This window comes from Balaenoptera physalus (genome assembly GCF_965194825.1).
Source record: "Balaenoptera physalus genome assembly, chromosome: 9".
NCBI lineage: Eukaryota > Metazoa > Chordata > Mammalia > Artiodactyla > Balaenopteridae > Balaenoptera > Balaenoptera physalus.
In genome coordinates this window covers 7,373,364-7,388,290 of record NC_138888.1, presented here as the reverse complement: position 1 = coordinate 7,388,290, position 14,927 = coordinate 7,373,364, and the positions used below count along the sequence as shown (strand labels likewise).

At 36.0% G+C, this 14,927-nt stretch overlaps 1 protein-coding gene across 9 annotated transcripts in view; it reads left to right on the top strand.

The window, feature by feature from the left end:
• Nucleotides 1-14,927, top strand: part of MAP3K4 (mitogen-activated protein kinase kinase kinase 4) — a 111,088-nt gene that overhangs the window by 37,026 nt on the left and 59,135 nt on the right. For all 9 annotated transcript variants that reach the window (XM_082475526.1, XM_082475529.1, XM_082475525.1 and 6 more), the window contains exon 3: nucleotides 6,797-8,160. In XM_082475526.1, coding sequence (XP_082331652.1) covers nucleotides 6,797-8,160 — 1,364 coding nt within the window. The remainder of the gene's footprint in view (nucleotides 1-6,796; nucleotides 8,161-14,927) is intronic.

Genomic DNA, 14,927 nt, shown 5'->3' with positions numbered 1-14,927 from the left:
TGGGTTACTTTATTGGTATTGACCAGAAAATTCTAGACTGTTCAATTAAAACTACATTTCTGGGAGAGGTTGGAACTGCAGTGAAGTAACGTATAAAAATATAGGTTTGCCATCATGGGCTTTTAGCATGTGACTGACACCATTTGGGGCCTGTGGTTTTCTTTCTAATACTTACTACACCCTGATGAGCATTATCAAATACTAGCAAAGACATGAGGAGACGGCAGCTTTCTTACAAGGCTGGTGTGAGTGTAAATTGTCTCAATCCCAGTGTGGAAGTAATCTGTTAATACAGTCAGACTGAGGTTGGTTATATCCTTGACCCAAGCAAACGCACTTTTGGGAGTAGACTTTAGAGAAGTTCCTGCAAATAAACACGAGAAGTTCTGCAGAAAGACCCGTGTCACTCATTGTGATTTCCTTTCATAATACGCAAGCGGGTAACCACAGACGGGAAAGTTCAAAACAATATCGTAGTGGTTGTCTGAGATAGGGGAGGCCTGAGGAGGGGGCCTAGGGATGTAGGACAAAGGTGAGGTCACCGCTGCCCACAATGTTTTATTTCTTTGTACTGATGGACTTTAGATGTGTTTAAAATTATTTTATTCGACTTTTGCATTTTCCTGATTTTGTTTCCCTGGGAATGTTAAAAGGTATTTTTGTTTTCAAAATGTTAACTTCTGCTTTTAGAAGCTGTGCTAAATATTAAATATATAACAATGTTATGATGTCTAGGTAAAGATGGTTAGCTCTTTATTACCCAAAAAATACCAGCTATGTGACATCCTGACAGATGTAACATACCAGTTCAGCTCTTGAATTAACTCACTGACCAGGATTGATTTCATACTTTGATGAGTAACAGAATTTAACTGTGGTGTTACTTCAGATCATATTTTTTGGATAATGGTAAATAACTACCAAACTACAGCAATTAAGATTTTGATAAATTTTGGACCATAATGTGTAGCTAGCTACCCATGTGTAGCTGTTTCTCCTTAAGGCTGGTTTAAGAAGAGACAAACTATCTCATCCTTAAATTTTTGTTCTTTTTAATTAGCAGAAGGAAGTAAATCCAGTTCATCTCATAGTTTTAAGTAGGTTAAATAAGAATGAAGACACCCAGGCCAAAGCCCTTTTCAGGGTGAATCTGCCTCGTAATCATTATCAGCCCCATTTTGCAGGAGTAGTGTAATACTGTAAGAGCCAGATTACAGAGATAGTAATCTGTAATCTGGCATATACATGTGTGCATATACACACATGTATGCATATACATGTACACACATTAATCTCCCTATCATTAGCAAATATCTCAAGGTGTGTGTGTGTATATAAATGTGTGTGATTTTTTGCTAACATAGTGAGATTAGCAAGTTTTATTTTTTTTAATATAATACTGCTATGAAATTGATCTGGTAAAATGGTTATAAATCAGATTCAATCTGTATAGTAAGAGAAATGTTCTTTGTGAACTAGAGTGGACTTAAATCTATATTTCAGCTCTTTGATCCAAACTCAGCCTGACTTTCAAGGTTCTAATTTATATTTCCAGTCTACCCATCTATATGTAGACTCACTATGCCAGCCAGACTCTCTTCTTTTCTGCTTTTGTGTCTTTTTGTATGTTTATTCTATGGCTTAAAATATTCTCTTGCCTTCCTTGCTACCCTTATTTAAGATGAACCCATTCTTCAAGGCATTCAGTCAGGTACCTCGTCTTATTTGAAGCGTCCACGTGTCAGTTAGCCCACTGTAATCTGTCTTTTATGGCACTCAGCATCTTAACCTTTCCTTAGTCAGACAGCCCTGCCCTGTGAGCAGCTGGACAGGCGTAAAGGTGGTTGATGGCACAAACTTGGGTTAGGGTCCCGGTCCCGACATGTCTCATCTGTCTGACCATCCATGTGCTGCGGGAGTCTCCGTCACAGTGTTGTTGTAAAGATGATGACAATTTCTGTAAGCCCTTACCTCATAAATGGGTAAAGCAGTGTTTGAATAGAGCAGTGTTTTCCCAAATGTGGTGTCACTCTAGCCAGGTTGAATCCGAGACACTGGGAGTGGGCCCAGGAATCTGCATTGTAGCAAGAATCTGAGTGATTCTTCATGTTTACTAAAGTTTGAGAACCTTGAATTAGAAGATCTCTAAGTCCCTTCAGATTGTTGACATTGATAGCCTGGCACATCACTGCTCTAAAGATCATCTCACGTTTAAAGTAAAGGGCAGATACCTGTTTCTGCTTTCTCATTTGAGAGATCGAGGAGGGCCAGTGTTTTGAATTTGACATACATGTATGGAAGAACGTAAGAATTGCGAGGACTTGATAAAAAATACATTTTATACATATTCTAAAGAGCTGTTTCTAGGTGTGAATTGTGGGGAATTCAGTTGACAGTCTTATTCTGTTTAAACAAGTGAACCAATATTGCTTGTCATTTGTTTGCGTTCAGTTTCATTATACATTTTTTTGTTCTTTTCCTTTCATGTTTCTCTGATTTGGCAGGAGTTATTGGTGATTGGCCAAAGGAAACAGTAACTTCTTGGAAGGTTTGTTTTAACAGTACTACAAAGTCATACCACTTAATTTATAGCCACTTGGGAGCTCAGATGTTCATTAGTCTTACTTAAGTCATTTGTGAACTAGTTTCGTAGTACTGTAATTAGAACTTGTATAAAACATTCTATATACTTTTGATCCATTCTCCTTTACAGAAACTCTGTATTTGACTTTCTGTTCATTGCAGAGGGATTTAGTATTAACAGAAAATTAAACAAACAAAGATTGGTATTTTCTTTTTGCACAGTAGCTAGACTGGGGCTTAAGTCTATTTTAAATTTAAATTATGTCATTTTAATGATGTACCTATTTCCATTTCTGTGTTTTGTTTTTAAAAAACCAACTTGGTTTTTTGTTTTGGAAAAAAAAAAAAATAGCTTCTTTGTCCCATCTTCCTCCTTTCCCCATTTGCTTTCCTTTACACACATTGTAGGTCCAAAGACTGAACCAAAATTTTGAATACAGAATTTCAAAAAATTGTGTAATATACCATTTTTTATGCTGTAAGATAGGCTTCACAGTATTTGTGTATAATCTACAAAAATTAGGTTTCTAAGCTTGCTAAAATTCGATTCTGTTTATACAGAAAAATGGGATTGTGGCATTTCCCCCCTTAAGTCCTTTTAATTGTTGGAATAAAGATCAAGGCTCAGAAGCTTCATCTCTTGATATTTTCATGCTTTGGCTATTAGCTGCGTGGTAAATTTCACGTAGATTTGGACTTAAAGTCCGTAGCTCAGTCTTCTGTGTTGTTCAGGTCACCCCAGCTCCTCTCAGTTCACCCTTTGTTTCCCTTAGGACCTTTAAATCATGGGTTAGAAGAACATTTATAATTTATATAAGGAAAGTAATACTTTTTCACTGTTCACTTACTTTTAAGTTATAAATTATATGCAGACGTTCTCTGGCCTTGGTCACTAATGCTACCCTACATTCATTTTGTAAAGTCTTCTTAGAATCCTAAACCCCAAGCTAACAAAATAGTTTTTTGTTACATAAGTTTTTGACTTCTCTGACTCAAAACCATGTGGATGCACGTATTAGTTAATATAGCATTCTTTCCTAGGCCTGCATTGCCTCTCTTCTGCACACTTTTCTTGGATATTCTTGTGTACTCTCCTGGTATTAAACAACATCTGTATATACTGATAATTTCCAAATTGGTATCTCTGGATTTCTCTCCTGAGCTCAAGACTCATATATTAGTTACCCACAGACATCTCTACATGAATGTCCCATAGGCACCTCCAATTCAATATATTACAAAACAAACTCATTATCTTTATCTCCAATCTTACTCCCTGATACCATGTATATATCATTTTGCCTTTCATAGTAAGAAAGTATAGTATGATTTGATATCTTGAAACATAAAATATAATGGAGTTAAATTTGGAAGTACTTGTTAGCTTTGCTTTCAAATAACCATTGCTTTACCAAGTAGAAATGAGTGATATATATGTGCTATATTAATAAAAGTGTAAAGAACACAGTTAAACAAAACAGCAAAGAGGAGGCAAAGGGCTGGCCTGGACACATTTTTTATAAATGAGGATTGATAAGTATTTGTAGCTAGAAACAATAAAACTGTGAAGAAATTTCTTTTTTAAAAACTCGACTTTTTAAAAAATTAAAAAAAATTTTTATTGAGGTATAATTTATGTACAATATTATATGTTTCAGATGTATGACATAGTGATTCACAATTTTTAAAGGTTACATTTCATTTATAGTTATTGTAAAATATTGGCTATATTCTCTGTGTCGTATAGTATATTGTTGTAGCTTATTTATTTTATACCTTGTTATTTGTATCTCATCGCCTAACCCTATCTTGTCCCTCCCCACTTCCTTCTCCCCACTGGTAACCATTAGTTCTCTATATCTGTGAGTCTGCTTCTTTTTTGTTATATTCACTAGTTTGTTGTATTTTTTAGATTCCACATGTAAGTGATATCACACAGTATTTGTCTTTCTCTGTCTGACTTATTTCACTTAGCATAATACCCTTCAACTCTATCCATGTTACTGCAAATGGTGAAATTTCATTCTTTTTTATGGCTGAGTAGTATTCCATTGTATGTGTTGATATGTATGTATACACACACACACACACATACACACACACACATCTCTACATCTTCTTTATCCATTTATCTGTTGAAGGACAGTGAGGTTGATTCTGTATCTCAGCAATTGTAAATAACGCTGCTGTGAATATCGGGGTGCGTGTATCATTTTGAATTAGTGTTTTGGGGTTTTTTTTGGATATGTATATCCAGGAGTGGATTTATTGGGTCAAATGGTAGTTCTATTTTTAGTTTTTTGAGAAACCTTCTATAGTGGCTGTACCAATTTACATTCCCACCAGCAGTGTATGAGGATTCCTTTTTCTCCACATCCTTGCCAACACTTGTTATTTGTCTTGTTTCTGATGATAGCAATTCTGAGTGAAGAAATTTCTTGAATGGACTGTATAAAACGTTTTAAGACATTTAGAAGTAAAGTAGATTAAAACTACAGATAAAAGTTCTATTGTTTAAAAAGTGTTGCTAATTTAAAAGATAATAGTAATAGTAGTTTTATATTAAAATATAACACAAATCCTTACAGACAGTAAAATCCTTTTTGATGGATCATAAAAGAAATTGAATATAATGTAAATCAGGTTGGAAGTGCTCTTGGAAATACTTGTTTTAAAATCCTTATTTTAAAACTAATTTAATTTAAATTGATTTGGAAATACATTGGTTTTAAACAAATTTTCTTTGGTGAATTGATTTTGGGTATGTTAGTCTGTAACCATATAAATATACTCTATTTCATCAAATCTAAAGGCATACTATAATATTATATACTAAGAAAAAAATGCTTATAATTGATGACACAGTGTGTTCTTACACTTAGAATTTTTAATTTTTATTTAAAGAACTCTTTTATACTTCTTGATATTTAGATAATAGATTTTTAAAAACCATTTATTACTATGGTGCATATATATAAAGGAAAATGTAAATGAAATATATTAGTGAATATATTCCTAAAAGTTATTTATATCACCATAATTATAAAACATATTCTAATTTCAGAGAAGTTAAAATACAAAATGTGTGTCCTAGATTCAATGAGACAGTTTACCTTGAGTGTAGAGGGGACATGGGGACAATGCTATAGGCTTGGGCATCATCAGTGTATGACGTGGGTGTGAAGGAGGTCACCCAGGGAGAGGGAAGGTGAGACAGAAGAGACCTAAGAGAAGGGCTTTGAGAAGCATTAACTTTTTAATGGAGTGAGCCAAGTTCCCAGGAGAGAATTTGAAGAGGAGGGACTCAGAAGGTAGAAGAGAACCCTGAGAGTGCTGTGTGTAGAAAGCAAGAGACTGAAGGGGTTTAAGTGAGGTAGGGTGGTTCCTAGTGTCAGAAATGCCAAACAGGAAGGAAGATGTGTGTTCATCTCAAAGCCTGGGAATTGTTAATAGAACTTCTTACAGTTACGTGAAGGGAAAGTGTGATGTTTACTTCCTTTGCATTAATTTTGAATGACTTTATGTGCCAGTATAATAAACTAGGCAAATTATACTAAATTAGGCTATATGTCTTCAGTTTTCTTAATGTTAAATTTAAAATGTTATTGTTCACCTGTTTGTGGCGAAGAAGAAATCAAGGAATAGAATAAATTAAGGTAAACATTTTTGCTTATCTGTCTTTCAGTGTTTTATGAGAATAATCTTAAGGTGCCTTAAGTGGTCTTTCCTCAATCTACTTGATTTTACGAATGAGAAAAGTAACCCAGAGAACTTAACTGATTTGCTCTAAGTTGATACTTCAGTTCATGGCAAAGGCAGGAATTGGATGTGTTCTCTAAATCAGGTTTCTGTCAGATCTGCCATACTGTTTCTCCCTTCTTAAGTTTAAGGTGATAACTTGTGAAGATTTGACTAGCTGGGTGACTGCACTTTGTAGTAGAGAGGTAAGCAGATGGTTTTAGGTTAGTAATGGAGAATATTAGAGAATATAGCAAGTATTATGTAACAGGGAAAACGGGTAAAACCTTTTTAAAGATTTAGAGAGAAGTGTTTTGTGTGTGTGTGTGTATTCTCTTAATTTTCAGCATATGGTATGATTATTTTCTTCAATAACAGTCTGAAAATATAAGTACATGTGAATATAAGTCATTGAAACATTGAGAATAACTTTATATTTTAGAGTAACATAATGTTCTGCTTATTTTTTTAATAGAAAAAATGAATGCACCAAACCAACCTCCACATAAAGACACTGGAAAAACTGTGGAGAATGTGGAAGAATACAGCTATAAGCAGGAGAAAAAGGTCCGAGCAGCTCTTAGAACGACAGAGCCGGATCATAAGAAGAACGTCCAGTGCTCGTTCATGTTGGACCCAGTGGGTGGGTCTTTGCCCAAAAAATCAATGCCAGATGTGGATCTCAATAAGCCTTACCTCAGTCTTGGCTGCAGCAATGCTAAGCTTCCAGTGTCTGTGCCCATGCCGATAGCCAGAACTGCACGCCAGACTTCTAGGACTGACTGTCCAGCAGATCGCTTAAAATTTTTTGAAACTCTACGACTTCTGCTAAAGCTTACCTCAGTCTCAAAGAAGAAGGACAGGGAGCAAAGAGGACAGGAAAACACGTCTGCTTTCTGGTTTAACCGATCTAATGAACTGATCTGGTTAGAGCTACAAGCCTGGCACGCAGGACGGACCATTAACGACCAGGACCTCTTTTTATATACAGCCCGTCAAGCCATCCCAGATATTATCAATGAAATCCTTACTTTCAAAGTTAATTATGGGAGCTTTGCCTTTGTTAGAAATGGAGCTAGTGTTAATGGTACTTCGGTAGAAGGGCAGTGCAGAGCCCCTCATGGGACAAAGGTTGTGGGTTACTCAACATATCATGAGCATCTCCAACGCCAGAGGGTGTCATTTGAGCAGGTCAAACGGATAATGGAGCTGCTGGAGTACATAGAGGCACTTTATCCATCGTTGCAGGCTCTTCAAAAGGACTATGAGAAATACGCTGCAAAAGACTTCCAGGACAGGGTGCAGGCACTCTGTTTGTGGTTAAACATCACAAAAGACTTAAATCAGAAATTAAGGATTATGGGCACTGTTTTGGGCATCAAGAATTTATCAGACATTGGCTGGCCAGTGTTTGAAATCCCTTCCCCACGATCATCCAAAGGCAATGAGCCCGAAGATGAGGGTGACGACACAGAAGGAGAATTGAAAGAGTTGGAAAGCAGTACGGATGAGAGTGAAGAAGAGCGAATCTCTGATCCAAGGGGACCAGAAACCAGGCAGCCCATTGACAACAGTTTCAACATCCAGTCACCGGATTGCGTAACTAAGAAGCTCGAGAGGCTTGAATCTGAGGACGATTCTGTTGGCTGGGGAACACCAGACTGCAGCACAGAAGCAGGCTTTAGTAGACATTGTCTGACTTCTATTTATAGACCATTTGTAGACAAAGCACTGAAGCAGATGGGGTTAAGAAAGTTAATTTTAAGACTTCACAAGCTGATGGATGGTTCCTTGCAAAGGGCACGTATAGCACTGGTAAAGAGTGACCATCCAGTGGAGGTAGGTTTCCGGTAGGCAATAGTATGATCTTGTCCTTAGTTCCACTGTTACTTGTAAATTACAATGTATGTTGTGTTATATATAATATGTACTTTCATGGTCTTGATTTTTTTTTAATTGAAGTATAGTGGATTTACAAAGTTGTGTTCATAGTCTTGATATTTTTAAGGCATAAATGGTAGTTATTATAAATTGCAGATTTAAACGTTTCTATAAAGCACTGTGATAAAAGGGAAGGTGGATCTGTGAAAACTGTATGAAACTGAGTGAATTAAGTGTGTGGAGGAAAAAAAATCCAACGATTAAATATAGGATGGAGAAGGACAGGCTAGGTATAAATAAAGAGGGAAGAAAGCCATAATCATGGGTGACCACAAGCTGAATATGAGTCAGTAAAAAAGTCAACATGATGCTAAAATATTTTTAAATGAGTATGGCATCCAAGGTCATGGATATAGTTCTTTCTCTATTCTTTGCAATAGCTTACTTCCTTTTGAGTTGCATGTCCAGTTTTGGTCATTGGATTTTAAAGAGAGATGAATTACAGAGAAGGCCAAGAATGATCAAACGGGAAAAGTATACACTATTTGGTAAGGTTACAGTGTTTAGTGTAGTTGCTGCAAGTTTAAGGGAAGTATTATTATCAAAGACATGTTTCGATATGAGAAGATTTTTGTGAGAGGAATATGTCTAGTAGAGGAGTTGATTTGAAAATAGTACAGACTTGGTTTTAATAGCTTTATATCTCAGAAATTCTTTACCATTAAGGGTGGTAAAACTAGAAAGGGGCATACTGTTGGATATTGTTCTTGAGAGTGAAAGAGTATAAGCAATTTTTCTGTTGTGGTGAGTTTGCATGTTCATCTGGCTAAAACCAAAAGCACCCAGATCTTTGAGATCCCTAATTACGTGAGTAGGGCTGTGATTCTAAATTTTAATAGCTAAACACCTACATATTGTATATACTTTTACTTTTTTTAAGCTTTGGTTTATTACACAATCTGGCTTGCTGTGGAGTCAGATGATAAAACTGAAGGTATTCCTTAAGATGGGAAACATCGGAAGAGAACCCGAATTTGCAGAATTTGAAGTTTTAATCTGATGGCCAGATTATGAACCCTTAGGAGAAGGGGTCAGGTGTTCATATAATATAGCCGGATGTTTGCAGAATGAATCAATACTTTGTAGCTGTTAAGAGGTTAGTTTACTTTGAGTATTATTTTGATTAGAAATCTCAAAAATGAATTTTCTTTGAGCAGTATTTTGACTCTGTGAATGATTTTTTATGTACATCTTTTTATTAGGGCAAATAATGTTTTTCCCTCTTAGTCCATGAATGACTATTTTATAATAAGAATTTATTATAGTGCAAGTTTCAAAGTCAGTAGAGCAGAACTAGATACGTAGTAAAGATTTGGCATATGCTTCAGAAGGTGAATAGCTTACTTTAGTTTAGGTTTTTGGCTGGAGAGTGGTTAGGTTCTAACAAGGACACCTATGGACAGGACGGGGTTGATTAATTGTTATTATGAAGCACTGTTTTTGAAGTAATAGCAGTGAAAAAGTCCTGGCATTATTACCTCTTCTTTGGTTCACTGGTTCTCCTAGGAGAGAGGGGCTTATGGTGAGGGCTCAGGGAGACGTGTCAGGGCTTCTTAAAACTGCGTTAACGCTCGCTCTCCCAGACTGTCTTCCTCTCCCCTGAGGACCCTCTGTGGCAGTGAATCACCGCTGCTGAGCTTTGCATCCATTAGATGTGTTGGAACAAGAAAGAGGTTGAGAATGAGCGCACTGCATTTTCTATTAGAGCCCTTGCTGAAAAAAGATGATGAGGTAGCCCATAGCTTTGCATTCCTATCAAAGTTGAATGCCTTTGGTTTGACCAGTTGAGATTTAACTGAATGAGAAAGTTATCCTTGTTATAGAAAAAAAAGAAATACATACACATTCAAAGTGTGTGAATTAAAGATGTTTATTAGAATTATTTGAGATTGTTTACTTTTAAAAAAAAATGCAGTACAGAAGCCCCTCTTGTTTCAGATTTTGGTTTATAAAATGTTGTGTTTGTAAAATAATGAAAGAATAACCAAGAGCTAAAATTCTTCTGTATTGGAGATTAATCCAAACTAATAAAAATAAGCCTCCAAAATTATAATTAACTCAATGGGAAAGTAAGACTTTATTTTTATTCCTATTTCAGGGACATAATTTCTATAAGGCGAAGTGTATGTATACAAATGTAAATGAATGTATGTACACTCCCCTTCTGGGTTTGTTTTGTTTTGTTTTAGTCTTTTTACTAAGTATGTCTGGGAAAGAGCCACAATTTTGAAGTCAAATAACTGGATTCCATTCCTTGATGCTGCTCTTTCTCACCACATATCTTAATGTCAATGACTTAATCTTTCTGACCGTAAGTCTTTACATCTGTAAAATGGGTATAATAATACTTCCCTACCTACCTCACAGGGTTGTTGTGAGGCTTGAAAAGATACTTGTATAAATAGTAAAATGCTATAGAAGTCAAATATAAACTATTTTTTTTAAGAAGTGTTGTTACACTTTTTTTTCCCCCCTTGAAACTTAACTGTAAGTCAGTAGGGGCTAGACAAGTCTGTATTTTTACTTTTTAAATGTATTTTACTTTTTAATCTCTGCCAAATAATCGTACATTTTTAAGGGCATACATTTTAAGCAGTGGATAACCTTTTAGGTTTGAGGACAATTTTCATTCTTAATTGTTAGAAACATCTTGACCAGCTGGTACTGTAGATTGTGCCCGCTACATATCTTCTGTTTTGCACAGTTTTTATGGCTTATGTGATAATACTAATGAATATAGTTGAAGGATTTTGTAGAAAAGAAGAATTATACTCATGATATTTGATTGCTCTTATCTATGATTATATTTTTATTTCTTATGATTAAGTTACTTACAACTTGTGTTTATAACTAACATATCTAATATTTAATTCTCCTTGGCTTGTAAACATGCTTTATAAAACAATTTTCCTCTAAAAATTATTATTATATTTCAATATCTTTAAATTTAAAAGTGCAACTCGTGATACTAAAAAAATTCTGTTTGCAGATTGTTTTAATAATATGAATATCATAAACAGCCTTAATAGTTTGTTAAAAATTAGATAACATTATAGCTCCCTAGCTTCTGTAAATTCATTTTCTCAGGACATGTTTCTTTTTCTTTTTTTGGCTGCATTGGGTCTTCGTTGCTACGCGCGGGCTTTCTCTAGTTGCGGCGAGCGGGGGCTACTCTTCGTTGCAGTGCGCGGGCTTCTCATTGCGGTGGCTTCTCTTGTTGCGGAGCACGGGCTCTAGGTGCGCAGGCTTCAGTAGTTGGAGCGTGCAGGCTCAGTAGTTCTGGCATGCAGGCTCCAGAGCACACTGTCTTCAGTAGTTACAGCACACGGGCTCAGTAGTTGTGGCTCACAGGCTCTAGAGCGCAGGCTCAGTAGTTGTGGCACACGGGCTTAGTTGCTCCGTGGCATGTGGGATCTTCCTGGACCAGGGATTGAACCTGTGTCCCCTGCATTGGCAGGTGGATTCTTTTCTAATTTAATTTTTTTATACAGCAGGTTTATTAGTTATCTATTTTATACATATTAGTGTATAATGTCAATCCCAATCTCCCAGTTCATACCCCGCCACCCACTGCTTTCCCCGCTAGTGTCCATACGTTTGTTCTCTACATCTGTCTCTATTTCTGCCTTGCAAACCAGTTCATCTGTACCATTTTTCTAGATTCCACATATATGCGTTAATATACAACATTTGTTTTTCTCTTTCTGACTTAATTCACTCTGTATGACAGACTCTAGGTCCATCCACCTCACTACAAATAACTCAATTTCATTTCTTTTTATGGCTGAGTAATATTCCATTGTAGATATGTACCACATCTTCTTTATCTATTCGTCTGTCACTGGGCATTTAGGTTGCTTCCATGACCTGGCTATTGTATATAGTGCTGCAGTGAACATTGGGGTGCATGTGTCTTTTTGAATTATGGTTTTCTCTGGGTATATGCCCAGTAGTGGGATTGCTGGGTCATAGGGTAATTCTATTTTTAGTTTTTTAAGGAACCTCCATGCTGTTCTCCATAGTGGCTGTATCAATGTACATTCCCACCAACAGTGCAAGAGGGTTCCCTTTTCTCCACACCCTCTCCAGCATTTGATGTTTGTAGATTTTCTGATGATGCCCATTCTAACCGGTGTGAGGTGATACCTCATTGTAGTTTTGATTTGCATTTCTCTAATAATTAGTGATGTTGAGCAGCTTTTCATGTGCCTGTTGGCCATCTGTATGTCTTCTTTGGAGAAATGTCTATTTAGGTCTTCTGCCTATTTTTCAAATGGGTTTTTTGTCTCTTTAATATTGAGCTGCATGAGCTGTTTATAGATTTTGGAGATTAATCCTTTGTCCATTAACTTGTTTGGAAATATTTTCTCCCATTCTGAGGGTTGTCTTTTCATCTTGTTTATAGTTTCCTTTGCTGTGCAAAAGCTTTTAAGTTTCGTTAGGTCCCATTTGTTTATTTTTGTTTTTATTTCCATTACTCTAGGAAGTGGGTCAAAGAAGATCATGCTGTGATTTATGTCAAAGAGTGTTCTTCCTGTGTTTTCCTCTAAGAGTTTTATACTGTCTGGTTTTACGTTTAGGTCTTTAATCCATTTTGAGTTTATTTTTGTGTATGGTATTAGGGAGTATTCTAATTTCATTCTTTTACATGTAGCTGTCCAGTTTTCCCAGCACCACTTATTGAAGAGACTGTCTTTTCTCCATTGTACATCCTTGCCTCCTTTGTTATAGATTAGTTGACCATAGATATGTGGGTTTATCTCTGGGCTTTCTACCCTGTTTCATTGATCTGTATTTCTGTTTTTGTGCCAGTACCATACTGTGTTGATTACTGTAGCTTTGTAGTATAGTGTGAAGTCAGGGAGTATGATTCCTCCAGCTCCGTTTTTTTCTCTCAAGATTGCTTTGGCTATTCGGGGTCTTTTGTGTTTCCATACAAATGTTAAGATTTTTTGTTCTAGTTCTGTAAAAAATGCCATTAGTAATTTGATAGGGATTGCACTGAATCTGTAGATTGCTTTGGGTAGTACAGTCATTTTCACAATATTGATTCTTCCAATCCAAGAACATGGTATATCTCTCTGTTTGTGTCATCTTTGATTTCTTTCATCAGTGTCTTATAGTTTTCTGAGTACAGGTCTTTTACCTCCTTAGGTAGGTTTATTCCTAGGTATTTTATTCTTTTTGTTGCAGTGGTGAATAGGATTGTTTCCTTAATTTCTCTTTCTGATCTTTTGTTGTCAGTGTATAGGAATGCAAGAGATTTCTGTGCGTTAATTTTGTATCCTGCAACTTTACCAAATTCATTGATTAGCTCTAGTAGTTTTCTGGTGACATCTTTAGGATTATCTATGTATAGTATCATGTCATCTGTGAACAGTGACAGTTTTACTTCTTCTTTTCCAATTTGTATTCCTTTTATTTCTTTCTCTTCTCTGATAGCCGTGGCTAGAACTTCCAAAACTGTGTTGAATAATAGTGGCAAGCGTGGCCATCCTTGTTCCTGATCTTAGAGGAAATGCTTTCAGTTTTTCACTATTGAGAGAATGATGTTTGCTGTGAGTTTGTCATATACGGCCTTTATTATGTTGAGGTAGGTTCCCTCTATGCCCACTTTCTGGAGAGTTTTTATCATAAATGGGTGTTGAATTTTGTCAAAAGCTTTTTCTGCATCTGTTGAGATGATCATATGGTTTTTATTCTTCAGTTTGTTTATATGGTGTATCACGTTGATGATTCACATATACTGAAGAATCCTTGCATCCCTGGGATAAATTCCACTTGATCATGGCGTATGATCCTTTTAATGTGTTGTTGGATTCTGTTTGCTAGTATTTTGTTGAGGATTTTTGCACCTATATTCATGAGTGGTATTCGTCTGTAATTTTCTTTTTTTGTAGTATCTTTGTCTGGTTTGGGTATCAGGGTGATGGTGGCCTTGTAGAATGAGCTTGGGCGTGTTCCTTCCTCTGCAATTTTTTGGAAGAGTTTGAGAAGGATGGGTGTTAGCTCTTCTCTAAATATTTGATAGAATTCACCTGTGAAGCCATCTGGTCCTGGGCTTTTGTTGGAAGATTTTTAATCAGAGTTTCAATTTCATTACTTGTGATTGGTCTGTTCATATTTTCTGTTTCTTCCTGGTTCAGTCTTGGAAGGTTATACCTTTCTAAGAATTTGTCCATTTCTTCCAGGTTGTCCATTTTATTGGCATAGAGTTGCTTGTAGTAGTCTCTTAGGATGCTTTGTATTTCTGCGGTGTCTGTTGTAACTTCTCCTTTTTCATTTCTAATTTTATTGATTTGAGTCCTCTCCCTATTTTTTCTTGATGAGTCTGGCTAATGGTTTATCAATTTTGTTTATCTTCTCAAAGAACCAGCTTTTAGTTTTATTGATCTTTGCTATTGTTTTCTTTGTTTCTATTTCATTTATTTCTGCTCTGGTCTTTATGATTTCTTTCCTTCTACCAACTTTGGGTTTTGTTTGTTCTTCTTTCTCTAGTTCCTTTAGGTGTAAGGTTGGATTGTTTATTTGAGATTTTTCTTGAGATTCTTATCTAGTGCACCACCAGGGAAGTCCCAGGACATGTTTCTAATTACATACACAGTCTCTGAATAACAAATGGGTTGGTTTCTGAAGTTCACTTTTTAAGACAGTTGTTTTGATCT